Below are 19,022 nucleotides of genomic sequence, written 5' to 3' on the forward strand. Positions count from 1 at the left end.
CAGCAAGCCCCCCTCCTAAAGCCACAGTCATGCGGAAGCCAGTGCCAGCGGTCACCACGAAACAAGAACAACAGCCCTCCCCACCCCACCCTCCCCTCCCCACCCCACCCTCCCCTCCCCCCCAAAACCAACCCACCCCCACCTACCACCCACCCCACCCCAACCCCCAAACCCAACCAGACCAATCCTACCCCACTAAACTCCTCCCATCCCATCCACTCCAACCCTTCCGGTCCCCACAGGAACCCAATCATTACAGACGCCCCCCTCCACAGAAACCCCCCCAAAATAGCGATGATAACTAGACAAACCCCAAGAGCAACCTTGCAGAATTAGAACCCATCTCCCAATCTCAAGACAGCCTCATATAATGCCTCAATGTCCCAGGAAGGGCCCCCCGACCTAAAGGAACCCAATCCCAGACCCTATCCACCCCCAAATATCCCTTGAGGATGGATACCAAGAACCCCAAAACTCATACTCAACAGGAACCACAAAACCCCCTCTCTAACTCTCCTCCCCCCCCTCCTCACCCATCGCATCATACACACCGCCAACCACTCGTCCCCAAGCACGCCCCTCACCCCAGTCAACAAGCTCAACAACACCCGCTCCAAAGGATGAATCAAGGCCACCATCCACCCAACACAGCCTGGGCCGCTTAGGAGTAGAGAGAGGCCCCGGGCACCCTTAATAAACAAGAAAGCCCCACAAAACCAAGAGCATTGAGACCGCTGAAAGTAAAAAGCACAGAAGCTGAGCAGCACCCCAGTCAAAGACATAAGTCCAACCAAGGTCCCAGCCAAATCCAAGAAGGAGTCCCAAGTTGTAGTCGAGCCAGAAGAATGAGGAGCTCCGAAGACAGAAATCCAGCAAAAGTCCAGGGACACCGTGGCATCTGGAAGCACAAGATCTGAGCAGCGCCACCATCAAAGACAGAGCCCGCCCGGGCCATCCAAGGACCTAACAGAACTCCAAGAAGGAGACCAGAGTTGCACCCACGCCAGAAGAAAGAGTGTCTCTGAAGACCGGCAGCCATCAAGCCGGACCAGCAGTAGAGGAGATCACACCAGTGGCACTAGTAGAAGGCAGGTCCACATTCCACGCATCCAACATGTTCTGCGCCTCCGCTACGGTAGAACAAAACTGAGTAGTGCCATTGTGATGAACCCGCAACCTCGCAGGGTAGAGAAGGGCGAAGCGAACATGGCGGGCCGCCAATGTAGAGCACACCGGAGCAAATGCCCGCCGTTGCTGAGCCACTTTTGTAGAATAGTCCTGAAAACAGAGCACCCTGCCGTTTTGATAGGTGAGAGCGCGCTCGCCCCGAGCCGCCTGAAGAATAGTCTGTTTGTGAGCATAGTTTCAAGATCTTTGCTATTACCACCCGTGGCCGGGCCTGATGAGCTGAACTGAGACCCAGGCGATGCGCCCTCTCGATACGAAGCGGGCCGAGATCCGCAGGAAAGGTAACGGAGGCAGCTAACCAGGCTTCCAGCGTGCCTCTCAAGTCCCGCTCCGCTACAGCCTCTGGAAATCCGATAAAACGCAAATTGGACCGGCGTGATCTATTTTCCAGGTCCTCAATGCGATCCTCGAGAGCAGAGATAAGGCGCTGATGTGTTGTCTGGACATCCTCCACGTGCTGCAGTCTATCCTCCACATCGCTCACCCGCTGCCGGAACGCCGCCGTCTCCTGGCCCATAGCATCCAGCGAAGCCTGGACCACCGCCAGCTTGTGATCCAACGGCAGGAGCTTTTGTTCCAACACGAGCTCCATCGCCGCCGTAACTCCGGCCGTGATTTCAGCTATCCAAGCCGGCCCTCCCGTAGCTGCTCCAGGGCTCGGCGGCGCCGCCATCCTGACTTCCCCCTGCTTGCCGCGGGTCCTTTTCTCTGCGGGCCGACTTCAGTGACATGCCACCGCAAAAAGCGGCCCGAAACTCGCCCACAATGTCCGGAGGGGGGGAGATATCTGAGGGTCCGGTCCGAAGGCTCAACAGCCGGAGAATGCCCGAAGAGGGAGGGGAAGCTGCGAGGGGGCCGCGGGAGAGAGAGACACCAACTAGCGTCCGTCCCGCTAGCTCTCTGGGCCAAATCACTTTCTCTCTCAGAAGTCCCCTGGAAAATCATGTTGAAGCGAGGCCAACCTCCCCTCTCCTAATTTCCCCTCGTTTCAGGTACAGAAATGCTCCCTTACTGTCAACTGTAGAGACGATCCCGTGGCTGCTCCTGGACTCGGCGGCGCCGCCATCTTGACTTCCCCCTGCCTGCCGCGGTCCTGTTCTCTGCGGGCCGATTTCAGCTACATGCCACCGCGAAATCGGCCCGAAACTCGCCCACAGTGTCCGGAGGAGGGGAGGTAGCGGAGGGTCCGGTCCGATGGCTCAAAAGCCGAAGAATGCCCGAAAAGGGGAGGGTAATCTGCGAAGGGGCCGCGGAGAGACACAGACTAGCGTCTGTCCCGCTGCATGGCGTCACGTGATCCCTCCGGGGTTTATTTTAAAATGCGCCTACTTAACATTCAAGATCTTGCATGGAATCCTTCCCACTTTAATTCCCCTGTCGTGGAATTCTAATAGATCTGATATCACCAGATCTACTCAAAAATTTAAATTGTCCTTTCCAACGTCGAAAGGCGTTATTTACATTGGCAAACTATAGAAATCTTTACTTTTCAAAAATTACTGAGTTGTGGAATAATGTTTCTTTTCAACTGTGCGATATGGACTCTTTCGAAAACATCTGAAAACCTGGCTATTTTCAAAGTTATAAATTCAGCTCCTCTCCATACTATTCCAAATTCATATTGTACTTGTTCTCTTTTCTAATTTTTGCGAACTGTGCTGAGCTCTATTGTTATAGGAAAAGATGCGGTATATAACCCTAAGGTTTAGTTTAGGTACTGGACATTATTCAGGAGGGATACAATCTCAAGTTCTTTCATCCCCTCCTGGACCTTTTTGTGGATTCTCCAGCAAGGAAACCAGAGAAAAGTGGTTAGAGTCTGGGGGACTAAAGAGGCTAACAGCTATAGAAGCTGTCCGGGGTGAAGAATCAGATTTAGGCAGGTACTCATATACTTTATCGTGCCCAAGAGATACTCAGGAAACTGGGGGCTGATTCCGGATCTGAAGTCGGTCATTACTGCCCTCAAGATTCCACGCTTCCACATGGAAACCATAAGGTCGATCATTACCTCATTGGCACTGGGGGAATTTCTCACCTCTTTAAATTTGACAGAATCATATCTCCGTTTTTCCAGATCACAGGAAGTTCTTGAGGTTCCATGTTCTGGAGCAGCACTTCCACTACTCGGGCCTTTCTGTTTGGCCTGGCCATGGTGCCATGCACCTTCACCAAGATGATGGTCATAATAGCAGTGCACCTCTGCAAGGAGGGGATACAAATTCATCTATACTTGGATGATTGGCTGATATGAGCTTCGTCTGAGTCCATAGGAAGGACAGCAGTGGAGATGGGTGATCTATTTTCTGTAGAACCTGGTCTGGGTTATAAACTTCCTAAAGAGCCACCTGGAGCAGACACAGTTCCTGGAATATCTGGGCATCAGTTCCAACATGAAGGAAAACAAAGGTTGTTTTGGGGTTTTTTCTCCCGGAAGCTCACAGAGCAAAACTCAATGCGTCAGATCAGAGAGTTTAGGGACAAGCCAGGACCAACAACTTGGCATTACTTGCAAGTTCTAGGGTTAGTGGTAGCAGCTATGCCCTCTCGAAGAAGTGCCCTCTCCAAGAAGTGCTCAAACGGATGCATTGCAGATGCCCCTACCTCTAACAACAGATGCTTGCCACAGTCTGACCTGGTGGGCTGGAACCACAGACTCTTTCCCAGGGGAGTGGGTGATATCTGATGGATGCTAGCCTATGCGGTTGGGGAGAGCAATATGAGGGCCGTCAGTTGCAGGGGACATTGGTTCTCTTCACAGAGGAAGTGGTCGATCAACTAGCTGGAGCTGCTAGCCATCTGACTGGCAGTGCAAGCACACTGAAACTTACTGTAGAACAAAACAGTGAGAGTTTTTCTCAGATAATGCAACAGTAGGAGCCTAAGTCATCTGGCAGGGAGGCACCAAGAGTGCTGCCCTACACTTGGGTGCCCAAATTGTTCGGTGGAGCGGAGTTCCACCTGTAGATGCTCTTGATAGTGTATATAGCGGGAGTGGACAATTTGTGATTAGACTTCCTCAGCTGATGCACTCTAGTTCGCGGAGAATGGGCTTTGTCTCAGGAGGTATTTGACAGCATTGTGAGTTGTTGAGGGTGCCCAATTTTTGATCTGATGATGTCACTGGCCAACAAGAAAATGGATCAATTTTTCAAGTCGAACATATGAGCCAGGAAGTGCAAGCTTGGATGTGCTGGTGTAACTGTGGCTACAGGCAGGACTCCTATTTGTGTTCCCTCCGTGGCCCATGATAGGCAGAGTTCTGCGAGAATAATGTCGCACCCAGGGATGGTAGCTCTTGTCACACCAGATTGGTCAGTCTAAAGAGAGACCAGGGTCTCAGACTATCCTGTCAATCCGGGGTTAGCTATCACAGGGGCCCAATTGCCCTGGAAGATCTGGAGTGCTTTGGTCTTATGGCATGGCACTTGTGTAGCCTTAGTGCACCAAAGATATTCAGAAGTGGTTATGCCACTCTCCTAAAATCCAAGAAGAAGTCAACATCGGCCTCTTATGCGAAGGCCTGAATGTGCTTCCAGGGTTGGTGTGCACAGAAGAGTGGAGTACCCGGTCATGACTCCGATTTCTTGATTCTAGCATTCCTTCTAGAGGGGCCTTGAAAAAGGCACGTTGGTTTGCTCCATCATAGTGCAGATAGCGGGTCTATCCTGTTTCAGACCCCAGTCTAGTAAAAGGACGTTGACCTCTCACCCAGATGTGTCCAGATATTTAAAGGGACCCTTCGGCTGCATCCTCCAGTACATCCACCCTTTCCAACGTGGAGTCTTAATCTCGTTCTGTGAGCTCTCACTAGAGCTCCATATGAGCCTTTGGAGAAGGTGTTATTGATGAACCTGACAATTAAGATAGCGTTTTTAGTGGCAGGTCAAAATCAATACAACAGATATCTGAACTGCAGGGCTTTATCCTGCAGAGAACTTTTTCTCAGATTTTGTGGAGAGTAGGATATTACATACAGTCTCCTCTTTCTCGCCGAAAATAGCCTAGAGTTTTCACATCAACTGGGAATTACGGCTGCCACTGTCGGAGTCCAAGAGTGACACAGTTCTAAAACTACTAAATGTTCAGTGTTTCTTCTCTACCTGGATGTGCCGAATGAGTTTGATTGTCTGATTATCTCTTTGTACTGGTGGGTATTAGCTGCTGGTGGCCGGCTGGCTTCAAAAGCAATATCTCTAGATGGATTCATATGGCCATTTCTTCAGCTTAAATCGGAAAAGGAAAGCAACCTCCCTGTATCCTTGAAGGCACATTCCACTAGGAGTGTAACATGTTTTCCTGGGTGGAGTCTAGAGCAGTTTCCTCAGAAGAAATTTGTAGAGCTGCCACCTGGTCCTCCCCTCCATACTGTACACAGAATTTTATAGGGTGGGTGTAGCGGCCAAACTTGATACCGAGTTCAGTTCTTCAATACTTCCAGCAGGTTCATCTGTCCAGCCTTAGATCAGAGGACTGCTTTGATATATCCCACAGGGTTCAAGACTGCACAGGAAGGGAAGATTAGGTACTTACCTTGATAATCTTCTTTCTAGTAGAATAGGAGCATCAGACAGATAATCATTAACCTGCTTACTGTCTCGGTTATGTCAGTATCACTGGATAAACTTGTTTCTTTCCTCTGTCCAGCAAGGTCAAGGACAGGGGAGACACTTCTATGTTGAAGAGAACAGGGGACATCTTTCAGAGCTCCAAGACTGTTAGTGCAGGTTGCATTCAGGTAGGTAGCTTGTTCGTTCCACCTCATCAAATGTTCCTGAATATTTCGTGTTAATTGTTGTGTTAATGAGAAGAACAGACTTGTTTCTTGGAGAGAGTCCCTCCTACCCCTCCTATTATGTTCTACTCTAGGGCTTGACCATCTGCTTTGATACGAACTGAGGAATCGCAGGACAGGCCAGTGTTGGAAAAGGAGTGGAAAAAATGTAAATAAGGCTCTCTACATAGGATCTTGTAATCAGAGGTTCACAACCCACAGATTCAAGACTGATGTTCTATCTACAAGAAAGAAGATTATTAAGGTAAGTATCTAATCTTCCCTTACATACACTGAAGTGGAGATGTTATAGAGCGCAAAATACTTTTAAAATTGTAATAGGAATGAGGGTGGAAAGGGAGGTAGAGCTTCAGTTTTGAGTTTTAGAGCTTTTTGTAGTCTCTTTTCCAAGGATCCTTTTGTAGCAAGGATCCTTGGAGAAGAGGCAAATAGGACAGTTCAAATCATCAAAAAAGGAGGTATCATCATTGGAGTTTTGAGAGTTTGTTAGAATTGTATACTACCAACTTTGTTTTCCACTACACATGAAAAAAACAAAACTAGGGGCAAGTATGGTAGCCTGTTAAAAAAAAAAAATAAAAAAAAAAAGGTACATGTGACCCCATGCTTTAGAGTTTCACTCCTTATTTTATTTATATACTGTGGTGTACATATATATATATTTATATACTGTGTGTACACATATATATATATATACACACACACACCTATTGGTGATTCCATGGGAAAAAATTGATCATGGGGATATAATGAAGACCTGAAGGCAGAACATCTTGCTTCACACTGAAGTGAATCATCAAGCATGTTTGCGTTTGCTCCCTCTGCAGAGCTACATTGAGAAGTCTGTTTTATTATACCATAGTATTCTTTTTTTTTAACTATTTCACAGGCTTCTGGGTCACTGGGAGGAGGCAGCCTCATGACCTGGCCATGGCTTGTAAATTAGACTATGATGAAGATGCTAGCAGCATGCTGAAAGAGGTGCAGCCTCGGGTAAAGACTGGCAGACATAGGCAATGAAGAAGGAAACCAAGGATTGCTCTTTGTGGAACTTTTTGCTGAAATGCTCAGTAGACTAAATTTTATGTACTCTTGGATAAATATTGAAGTCCGTCGCAAAATAATGAATAACATAGATGACAAAATTTATAAATCCTGTGAGGACCGTAAGCACCCCATAATTCTGAAAAGTTGCATGCCTATTACTAGTAACCTGAGGATTGAAAGGTGGCCAATACAATAATTTTAAAAGGGCCTCCAGGGAAAGTATAGGCAGATGAGTTTGACATCTTTGTCAAGCAAAATGGTAGATATCTACAAAAATTATTGGCCACATATGGCTTTATTAGGGCAGAACCAGCATTGATTTGAGTAACAGCTACAGGCAGAATTAAGCCTAGATGTTCATTCCTGGGCCATGTCTTGACACCAGTATTGAATATCTGGGTCACTGTAGTTACTCAGAAGTTAACTGGTTACCCGCCAATATTCAGACCAATGCTTGGTTAGCTTAGCCTGATCGCCAAAAGCCTGTCCTAACTTTGTGCTTGTTTAAACCAGTTGGTAGAACTGAATATTGTTGCTAACAGTAAGGTGCCAGCTCTATTCAAGCTCTGCCCATAGACTGCCCTGGCACTAATGCAAACAGTGCTGCTATGTTCAGAACAATATTCAGTGGCACATGCTAGGTTAAATGCCACATGAATATCAGCAGCTGTCCTCACTAGGTGCTCTCCTGCACGCTTAACTGAATATTGGCCCCAAAAATAAATTATTTTTATTTCATTATGTAGAGAAGAGGATGCTGAGGAGAATAATCCATGCTAGAAACCAGTGATTCAGAGGAAATGAAGCAAATCACTGTGAACCTGAATGATGTAATAATGCAAATTGATAAACTGAAGAGTAGCAAATCATCCAGACCAGAGGGTATACACCCTAGTTTTCTGAAAACTTGTAAATGAAATTGCAGACTGACTTATCATTAAAATGGACTATAGTATCTGAGGATTGTAGGGTGGTTGGCTAACACAAACCAGTGAGCCTCATTTTAGTGCTAGGTAACATGAAATCTAGCAGAAGGAAGTCTTTGTTATGTGTTGTGGTGGTGGTGGTGGTTTTTTATGAAGGTCTTACAAATGAACCAGTCAGTGTAGTGTCTTCTAAAAACAAACATTTGATGGTTTTATCTCCATGGTTGTGCTATACTTCATTTTCACCACACAGAGCAATTTGCAGTAAACACATTTTCAAAAATATCATAGAATAAAATATACAATATTACAACTGAAAAAAGGAGCAAGGTAAATTTTATAAACAAAACACTGGACTGCAGTCTAACATCCCAGCATCCTTAACCACTCCGTATTACTGAGGAAATTAAAGTCATTGGACAGGAGTAGGAACTTATTAAAAGGCGGGAAAGAAGAGAAAATGAAAGCCAGTGTAGTTTAAAAGGAAAAGCGGGAAGTGGCTATCTTGTGCAATATGTTCTGTAGCACTGAACGCTAGGGTTATGCATCTGTTTTTCAATATAGTCATACACGTCATCCACTTTTCCTGCAATGACTTTAACCCCTTTGAAAAGAATTCTTCTGTTTGACCTTCAAACCAGGACATCACAGTTTCCTTGATGTCTTCATCACTTGAAAACTGCTGCCTTCAGAGAGATTTATTCAAAACTTGGCACAGGAAATAATCCAAGGAAGCCAGGGTCAGAATGCTAGGATGGATGATTAGCTGCTGAAACCCACATTCTTGGATGACAGCCCTGTGATTGTTGTGACATGTGCGCCGGCGCTTTATCTTAAAGAAGCAGCACACCTGCTGTGAGTTTTTCTCGTCTCTTCTTGTTGATTCTTGGGCATAACTCTCCCTGGTTATGGTGTCTTGTGTGACATGAACTCCAGTAGCAAAAGTCCATCATCCCAAAAGAAGTTGCCGTGACTTTGTTTGCAGATTTTTTTGTCTTGAACTTTTTGAGGGGTGGGAGATGAATTGTGCTTCACTGCATTGACTCAGTTTTGGAATCAGGATCTCTATGAATAGACCCAAGTCTCATCTCACCAAACAAAAAAAAAATTTTGGTCTTCACAGAGCATCTCCAAGTTCTCCTGACAGCACTGGAGCCTCGTGACCTTATGATGACATGGTGTCAGCATTCTTGGAAACCATCTTGCATTATCCTTCGACATGCCTAACTTTTCATGAATTATTTTCCAAACTATACCTGCTGAGATGCCCCATTTCTTCAGCTATTCGGGAAATCTTATTTGTCTGTCAGATTAAATCTTTGACTTTCTTGCACATTTCTGTGGAATACTTCTCAGGCTGTCCAGTGTGAAGCTCATCTTCAATGGATTCTCTAATAGAGAATGATGCAGGGAAAATATTTATCCCCCTCCCTGTGTTGTCCCCACAAGCTAGGTCCCCATCCCACAAGCCATCTGATCCCATCAGCACAAGCCTTGAATAGTTATGATTTTATGCTGAATTTATTTATTAAAGTATTATTTTGACGTAATACAAACTCCACTCTGTAAAATGAGAGCACTAACCCCCGGAAGAAAAAAGCCTCAGGTTTTCTTTTTAGATAGAACTAAAGCTCAAACCTCCTCCACCCACATCATTGACTTAAAAAACTTCCGAAGGGGATATGCAAAATGCAACTGTAACATTTGCACATCCCCTTCGGAAGTTTTTTAAGCCAATGATATAGGTGGAGGAGGTTTGAGCTTTTAGCTCTACCTAAAAAGAAAACCTGAGGCTGTTTTCTTCTGGGGGTTAGTGTTCTCAGTTTACAGAGTGGAGTTTGTATTACGTCAAAATAATATTTATTACCCACTCGCACCACATTAATTATTATAGTTTCATTTTTATTAAAGTATAAAAAGAAACAATATTCTATACAATTGTCATTTATAAACACAAATAATACAGAGCAAGGATCAATAAAACCTTTCTCTCCTTTACAGATATTCCCCTCCACTATTGAGAAAACTGAAATAAGCCAAATTATTACAAAATGCTACACAGAAAAAATCATTGCTAACAGAATACTGCAGTCACACGTGAGGAATAGTGCTAGGGCAACTGCCCTCTGGTCAGAGAGAGCCCTAAGCCAGCTGGAAGTTAAAGAAGCACAGCCTGGACTTTGTGGTCCCCAGTTATGTCTAACACAGCTCTAGCAGAATACATATTTCAAATCTGATATATTCTAATCACAAAATAGATTTTTTTTCTACTGTTTGTTGTCTCATCATTTTATTCTTCAAATCATTTTGGTCTCAGGCGCTGGTCTGTTTCTTTTGTCTTTTCTTAACTCACTTGCCAGGGTCTCCTGACCATTTGACATTTCTTCTTTCTCCATGCGCACCATCCATCTTCTATCTCTGTGTACAGTATGTATTGTTCCCCATAAGAACATAAGAATAGCCTTACTGGGTCAGTAGCCTGTTTTCATGGTGGCCAGGTCACTAGTACCTGGCCAAAACCCAAGGAGTAGCAATATTCCATGTTACCAATACAGGGCAAGCAGTGGCTTCCCCCATGTCTTTCTCAATAACAGACTATGGACTTTTTCTTCAGGAACTTGTCCAAACCTTTCTTAAAACCAGCTACGGTATCCGCTTTTACCACATCCTCTGGCAACGCGTTCCAGAGCTTAACCATTTTGAGTGAAAAAAAATTTTCCTCCTATTGGTTTAAAAGTATTTCCCTGTAACTTCATTGAGTGTCCCCTAGTCTTTGTAATTTTTGACGGAGTGAAAAATCAATCCACTTGTACCCCTTCTATTCCACTCAGGATTTTGTAGACTTCAGTCATATCTCCCCTCAGCCATTTCTTTTCCAAGCTGAAGAGCCCTAACCTTTTTAGTGTTTCCTCATACGAAAGGAGTTCCATCCCCTTTATCATCTTGGTCACTCTTTTTTGAACCTTTTCTAGTGCCACTATATCTTTTCTTGAGATAAGGAGACCAGAATTGAACGCAATACTACAGATGAGGTTGCACCATGGAACGATACAGGGGGAATTATAACATTCCTTTAGTCTTGTTAACATTCCTTTTTTAATAATCCCTAGTATCCTGTTTTGCTTTTTTGGCCACCGCCGCCGCACATTAGGCAGAAGGTTTCATCGTATTGTCTACGATGATACCCAGATCCTTTTCTTGGCACTAATCCCCAAGGTGGACCAAGCATTCCGGTAACTGTGATTTAGGTTATTCTTCCCAATGTGCATCACTTTGCATTTGTCTACATTAAATTTCATCTGCCATTTGACACCCAGTCTTCCAATTTCCTAAGGTCCGCATGCATTTTAACAACTTTGAACAGTTTAGTGTCATCCGCAAATTTAATCACCTCACTCGTTGTTCCAATTTTCAGATCATTTATAAATAAGTAAATAGCACGGTCCCAGTACAGACCCCTGCGGCACTCCACTGTTTACTCTCCTCCATTGAGAAAAATGACTATTTAACCCTACCCTCTGTTTTCTATCCGATAACCAATTCCTAATCCACAAATGAACTTTGCCACCTATCCCATGACACTTTAATTTACTCAAGAGCCTCTCATGAGGAACTTTATCAAAAGCTTTCTGAAAATCTAGATACACTATATCAACTGGCTCACCTTTATCCACATGTTATTCACACCTTCAAAGAAGTTAAGCAACTTGGTGAGGCAAGATCTCCCTCGGCTGAACCCATGATGACTCCGTCTCATTAAATCATGTTTGTCTACGTGTTCCACAATTTTATTTTTTATAATTGTTTCTACTATTTTGCCCTGTAATTTAAAAATCAACGTAACATTGGCCACCCTCCAATCTTCAGGTACTATAGGCGATTTTAATGACAGGTTACAGATCACTAACAACAGGTCAGCAATTTCATGTTTGAGTTCTCTTAGTACTCTGGGATGTATACCATCCTGTCCTGGCTATTTATCACTTTTTAACTTGATGATTTGGCTTAGTACATCTTCCAGATTCACCAAGATTTCTTTCAGTTCTTCTGCATCATCACCCTTGAAACCTATTTCCGGTTCAGGTAGATCTCTTACATCTTCTTCCATAAAGACCGAAGCAAAAAACTCATTCAGTTCAGCATCTCCTTCTCTATGTCTCTTATACATCACTTTCTAGTATTTCCCCTGTGCCCATCTCCCTGCCTTCATCATCTCACCATTCTATGATTCCCTCCTCCTTTTATCACTCCCACTATATCCCTATGGCCCCCCCCCCCCTATATAGCATCTTCTTCCTTCTGCGTTCTTATTCTCCCCCATGTCTAGCATCTTCTCTCTGGTCCATATACCCTCCCATGTCTAGCATTACTCTCTATGTCTATATCCACCTCCCAATATAGATGCAGCATTCCCCTTTTTGTTCCTGTTCCTATGCTCCCATTCATGCCCACCATCTCCCCCTTTTTGTATATCTCCATGTGTCCAAGATACTCCCCTCTCTTACTCCCTTACACCAATGTGTGTCTCACACCTCTCTCGTTCCTCCCTCTGCTATGTTCAATATTTCACTCACTTTTCCTTCATCCCCTTAGTTTAGCTTTTCTCTTTCCCTTTCCTTCTCTGCACCTCTCTCCCTTCCCTCTAGCCCCCTTCCCATGGGTCCAGCACCTCGATCCCCTCCCTTCAGCACCCAGGTGTGGTCTGGCATCTCTTCCTTTCCTTTCCCTCCAGCTCCATCCACCCACCACATGGGCCTAGCACCTGTTTTTCTTCCCCCCCCCCCAATTTCCAGACCAGATCCAGCAACTGTCTCCCTTCCATCAGCTTCAGCTGGTCCAGCAGCCCAAGCAACCCCCTCCTCTCTTTGCGGGTGCAGCAGCAGTCCCCGCCTCCCTCGTGAGTCCAGTAGCCCTCCCTCCCTATTGTGGGTCCAACAGCCCCCCCTCGCACCCTTATTCTCTCATGATCACAGCTAATGGCAAAAAAAACCAAAACAAAACTGTGGCTCCCCCATTTGGCCCCTTTGCGTCTCCCAGCCTACCATCTTCTTAGAAGTGTTCGTAGGACGAAGAGACAACATTGTACACAGTGCTGAAGTTCACTGAACCTTCTTCCCCGCCGAGTCTCCTTCTGATGGCTTGGGGAAATCCACTGCTTACTCCTAGGATAAGTAGCATGGGATCTTGCCAAGTGATGTGGGCTAGCCACGGTTGGAAACAGGATACTGGACTTAAAACAGAAAACATGACAGCAGATAAAAGCTGAATGGCCCATCCAGTCTGTCTCTCCACACCATCTACTAGCTCCTTCTTCTCCCTAAGAGATCCCACATACCTGTCCCACACTATCTTTGAATTCAGATAGTCTTCATCTCCATCACCTCCACCAGGAGAATATTCCAAAAAATCTACCACCCTCTCTGTAAAGAAGTTTTTCTTAAATTACTCTTAAGCCTATCACTTCTTAATTTCATCCTATGCCCTTTCCTTCTGGAGTTATCCTTCATTTGAAAAAGACTAACCTCCTGTACATTAACGCCAGAGATTTTTAATGTCTATCATCATATCCCCTCTCTCGTTTTTCTTCCAGAATGAGAATGACAGGAGCCTATCTTTTTCTGCTTGTATTTATTTTCAGTAAATTCAGTCTTTAAAATTGAATTTTTGGATTCTGAGGTAGGAGGCTAGGTTCAACTTCCCAACCCTATATGTCCTGTCTGTCCAAATGAGATTTTAAGCTCTTCTGAGCAGGGTCCATGTAAGACGTATGAGATTTCTTACCAAGACACTCAGGAAAGACTTGTGGTGAAGCAGAAAATTATTTTCTCTCTTGCAAGACAGGTGTTCACATACAAATTAGGCACACGAAGCTCGGTGTAATCATTCATTATATAGTTAGTTCTACTATTTCAGGTCCCTCCTGCCTGCCTGCTCATTGGTTAGAACAGCGGCAGTTCACGACTTATCAATGTCCCCTTCTGTACTTCAGTTTTTCATGCCTTTGTTTATTTCTCCCATTACTCTTATTCCTCCCGACTCCCAACCCTATTACCATTTCCCATATCTGGTTATCCGGTCCTTCCATCACATACCTATCTTTCGTGCTACATTATTTTAATAAAGCCCATATTCTGTAATGCTGAGATGGCATGTTCTCAGTTACTGGAGGCATGTATTCCTACAGTTACAAAAACTATCCCAAGAATGCCTTATCCCGCTCCCTCACTGTCTCTGCATACCTTTGTAACACACTGCAATATACTAGTGCTGCCGATTCAGGAAAAAAAAATTTGATTCGATTCAGCCTATTGAATCGATTTTTCGATTCAATTTTCCTGCACAATAGGTTTTTTTGTTTTTTTCCAAACATCCTGGTGAGTTTTATTTTATAGCCTCTTTCACACCCCCTTTGCCTTCTCCTAACCACACTGGTACTGTGATATAAACAAAATAAACAGAAAAGACTTTTCCTCTCTCTGTTAAATCCTAGCTCACGTTTGAGGTCTAACACCAGCTCTGGCAGGATACACATTTCAAATCTGACATATTGTCATCACAAAACAGAAAATAAAATTAGTTTTTCTACCTTTTGTTGTCTGGTCATTATTCAAATGTTGTTGGTCCCATGCTCTGGTTGTCTTCTGGTAACTCGCTTGCCAGGGTCCTCTTTTCATCCATGCTAACCATCCATCTTCCATCTCTGTCCTCCCCCTTTCGTTTCCCTTCCCTGGAGATCTGGCATCTTCTCTTTTTTCATCTCCATCCACGCAGCTGCAGCAATGGACCCCACCATCCCCAGATCCACCATCTTTCCTTTTCTCAACTACCCCTTTCATCCAGCATTTTTTCCTCCTTCCCCAGTGTAAGATTTCTCCTACCTTCCTTTCTGCCTCCCCTCCATCTCGTCCTCTCCATGAGTTCAATATTTTCTGCCTCCTGCACGCTGGTCTCTCTCTGTCCTTGCGTCTTCCCTTGAGTGGCAACCCTCCTTCCACCCCCCCAACCCAACATGCTCTCTCTCCCCATGCACCATCTCACCCCTCCCCCCTCCAGTGTGTAGCACCTTTCCTTTCCCTCCCTTTCTGCCAGGTCCAGCAGCACCTCTTCTCCCTTCCTTTTACCTCCCCCCTATCCAAGCAGTACCCCTTCTCCCTTCCCTCCCTCCTTGTACTTCTAGATCAGTCCCCCCCTCGAAGGCCTGCATGTTCCCCCTTCTTTGCAGGTCCTCCGGCTCCCCCCAGGCCTCCCCGCTCCTACTGCAACCTCCAGAGAGGATCACTTGTGCTGTTACGCCGAACCTTGCAGGCTACGACCATCCTCAGAAGCACGTTCCCTCTGACTCGGTCCCCGCCCACTCCTCTGACGTCAGGGGCAGGATCGCATCAGAGGGAAAGTGCTTCCGATGACGATGGTAGCCTGCAAGGATCACGTAGAGCACTGACAATCCTCTGCAGGCTGCAGTAAGAGCGGGAGGCCATGGGGGAAGCTGGAGGATGCAGCAAAGAGCGCTAAAGCATGGAACAAGATAAAACCAGAATTTCTGCAGCTCTTCCCGACTGACCCTCGCCCCCTAAAGCAGGAGCGGCAGGCCAGCAAGAGGCAGCGCTGCCGCTCCTGCTTTAGGAAGGCACGGTGAGGAGGGTCGGTCACTGAATCAGCCAGGCTGATTTTTTTTTTTTTTTTTTTAATTATTTATTTATAAATTTCAAATTTACAATTCAAGATAAATCTTGTACAGAAAGTGATTACATCAATGAGCAAAGAAATAGACCTCATAAATTTACATAGAAAAAAAAAAATGTTTTATTTGTATAATCTCTCAAGTCCACAATTATGATCCATGATGTATATTAAACAGAACTAAAAGAAACCTATTCATTAAAGATAAGCTTGACATGGTATACTGATATTCAGGCATCTAATTTATTGAAGCCCTCTTTCTTACCCCTTCTCCAGGCGGACAAGGAGAGGAAAGGCCGTTAGCTGGGTTGGGCTCAAAGAAAACATATTTCTGAAGAATTGCTTGCAGGGATACGAAGATAAAATGTTCCCCCTAGAGCCAAAACACCAGGTTTTATTAATATAGAAACTCCTTTCTACGTCTTTGTGTACTCTGCCAAGTCTGGGAACATCTGTATTTTTTAAATCAAGAAACTTTTTCTCTTTATTTTTAAAGAATAGTCTCAGAAGCCAATTCTTATCCATCGTAATAGCCAAGGTCACAATCAATGTAGCAGGTGTTGCAACTTCTTTATCAGATAATTCAAGCAAAGCTGATACATCAATTGGTCCCTTCATTTTTTCTTCTTGAAGATCTTGAGTTTATTAGGTAGATAATAGACCTGGGTGAAAGGAGGCAATAAATCTTCCGATACTTCCAATATCTCCAACATATACCTTTTTAACATTTCTCTTGGAGTCACTGTCGAGATCCGTGGAAAATTAATCAGTCTTAAATTATTATTCCTAGAGAAATTTTCAAATGTCTCTATCTTTCTTCTTAAATTTATATTATCCTTAATTAAAGTGTCCTGAAGCAATTTGGAAGATTTAAGTTGATCTTTAATACTTTGAATATCTAATTTGGATTCTCCCAAGTCTTGTTTTAACTGAAAAACTTCTTTCTCTTGAATTTTTATTTTTTCCTCTATTTGAAGATGATTAGTATTTACTGTCTTGGTTAAATTAGCAATCAGATCCCACAAGCCTCCAATGTAACTTCTTGGGGTTTCACTATATTGAATGTCTGCAAGTTTAATAGTTAGGCTCACCAGCTGAGGGACCTTCTCCTCTCCGTATCTCCTGTGTCGGGGGTTGATTCTGAGATGGAAATCTCCTCGTGTACACTCAGGCTCAACTGCGATCCTTGTGAGCCTGAGTCGATGTTCTTCTCGCCGTTCCCCACAGCCTCTGGGAGGGGGCCCAAGCCGACTTCCGGCTGCCTTCCCACTCCCGGGGGAGCTAGCGGCTCGAGGGTTAGGAGGAGGGATTCGTGCGTCGGGGCTCAATGTGATCTCGTGAGCCCGAGGAGACACCTCCAGTCTGTCATCAGGAAGCGTCTCAGCCGGGGGGCGATACCGACGCTCCGATGACGCCCTGCATCCGCTGCAGCAACTCCATCAATATTACCGGAGGAGGCTATTCCGGGACGCCGTGAGGCCGAAGAAGCTCCCTTTCCCCTTCTCTTCGGCATGACAAAAACTCTGCAGCACCAACGCCGTAGAAGTAAGTTTTAAGAAGTAAAGGTTTGCCGACGGCGTTCAGCAGACCACGACCGCGGCCATCTTGGATCACCATAATCTATTCTATGACCTATCACCAGGCTGATTTTTAAAAAATCAAATCGATTCGCCCGAAGTGAATCGATTCGAATCGGAAATTGGGCAGCACTACAATATACAAACAGTATTAGTACAGGTTCTCCCCCTACTGTTTCTATATGTTATTACACTTTGTAATAATTAACACCATACAACTGTTAGCAAAAATATATTAGTATATACACTCTATTATATATTGTAAAATTATTTCTTGTTACATTTCTCACAGTCCATCTATTGCTTGTTTAAATGTTCAGCACTACAGAAATGATAGTAGTAGTGGTAGTATATTTTTATTGTATTGTTTTTTGTTGTATGTCATTGTATTTGTCATTTTAATTCACTTCTGAGATTTTCATGTTGGCTATGACTAAGTCATCTAGGACAGTGTTCTTCAACTGCCGATCCGCAAAAATTTCTTGCCGGTCCATGAAGGATTTAGGTCTTCTCCACAAACTGCACACTACGCAGGAAGAGAGGCTGCAGTGCTGGCATCAGCTGACTTGCAACTTCCTGTTGCCGTCGCATATGCCTGGACTCCTGCCTATGCCGGGTCTCCTGCCTCCTGCCTTTATCTTGTCTCTGCACCCCCAGACCAGCAGTGGCAGCTCTGTGTGCTTTTAACTTCGGCACACAGCTGCCCCTAAGCAGTAGTTTAGCTTCGGTTTCATGAGGTAGCCTCGGGACCTTTGCTAGGCCAGCCCGCTTCAATGATGCGATGTGGGCCAGCCTAGCAAAGGCCCGAAGCTGCCTCATGAAACCAAAGCTAAACTACTGCTTAGGGGTAGTTGTGTGCCGAAGTTAAAAGCACACAGAACTGCCGCTAGGCTAAAGAGAAGAAACATTTGCTGGGGAGGGAAGGGAGAAAGGGTACTTTTGGACAGGGGAAGAGAGAGGGGTACTGCTGGACAGGGGGGAGGGAAAAGGAAGGAAAGAGAGTTACTGTTGGATAAGGGAGGAGGAAAGGGAGAAGGTACTGCTGGACAGGGAAGGAAGGAAAAATAAGAAGGAAACATCTGGCAGGGAGATTAGAGGAGGGGAAGGAGTTAGGATGGAATGAAGAGATCAGATTAGGAAAAGGGGAGAGACAGAGGAATGAGAAAATAGAGAGAGAGGTTGATGTTGGGAAGGGGGTCAGATGAGAAATAAGGAGAGAGGGACAAAGATGCTAGATCTGGTGTAGGAGTGATAAAAATGAGAGCAGAATGAATCATGTAAAAAGGAGAGAGAGGGCACAGGCTGGATGGAAAGGGGAGAGGGGCATAGAAAGAAGGCAGATTACCATATGGAAGGGGGAGAGGACAGATGCTGGATGGAAGAGAGTGAAAAGACGATGAAAGCAGAAACCAGACACGACAAAAGGTAGAAAAAAATAATTTTATTTCTATCTTGTGATTAGAATATATCAGATTTGAAATATGTATTCCTGCCTAGAGTTGGTGTTTGACATAACCTGTGGACTGCAAAGCCCAGGCAGTGCTTCTTTAGCTTTCTAGCTGGCTTAGGACTCTCTCTGACCAGGGGGCAGTTGCCCTAGTTGCACTCCCCTAACACTATTCCTGTCATGTGTGACTTTGGTATTTTGTTTAGCATGATATTTCTGTGTACAGAGTATTGTTTTTTTTTTATACTTTAAAAAATACGTTCAATATAAAATCATAACTATTTGAGGCTTGTGGCGGATGGAATCAGATGGTGTGCGGGACCAAGTTTGCGGGGACGGGGCAGAGATGTTTTTTTTAAATT

General features: G+C 44.8%; 1 protein-coding gene across 1 annotated transcript in view; it reads left to right on the plus strand.

Moving 5' to 3' along the window:
* ST13 (ST13 Hsp70 interacting protein) overlaps positions 1-19,022 on the plus strand; it is a 138,375-nt gene that overhangs the window by 99,367 nt on the left and 19,986 nt on the right. The window contains 2 exon segments of the mRNA XM_033935085.1: positions 6,873-6,900; positions 6,902-6,976. Coding sequence (XP_033790976.1) covers positions 6,873-6,900; positions 6,902-6,976 — 103 coding nt within the window.

The sequence above is a fragment of the Geotrypetes seraphini genome, chromosome 2 (assembly GCF_902459505.1).
Source record: "Geotrypetes seraphini chromosome 2, aGeoSer1.1, whole genome shotgun sequence".
In the NCBI taxonomy this organism is placed as follows: Eukaryota; Metazoa; Chordata; class Amphibia; order Gymnophiona; family Dermophiidae; genus Geotrypetes; species Geotrypetes seraphini.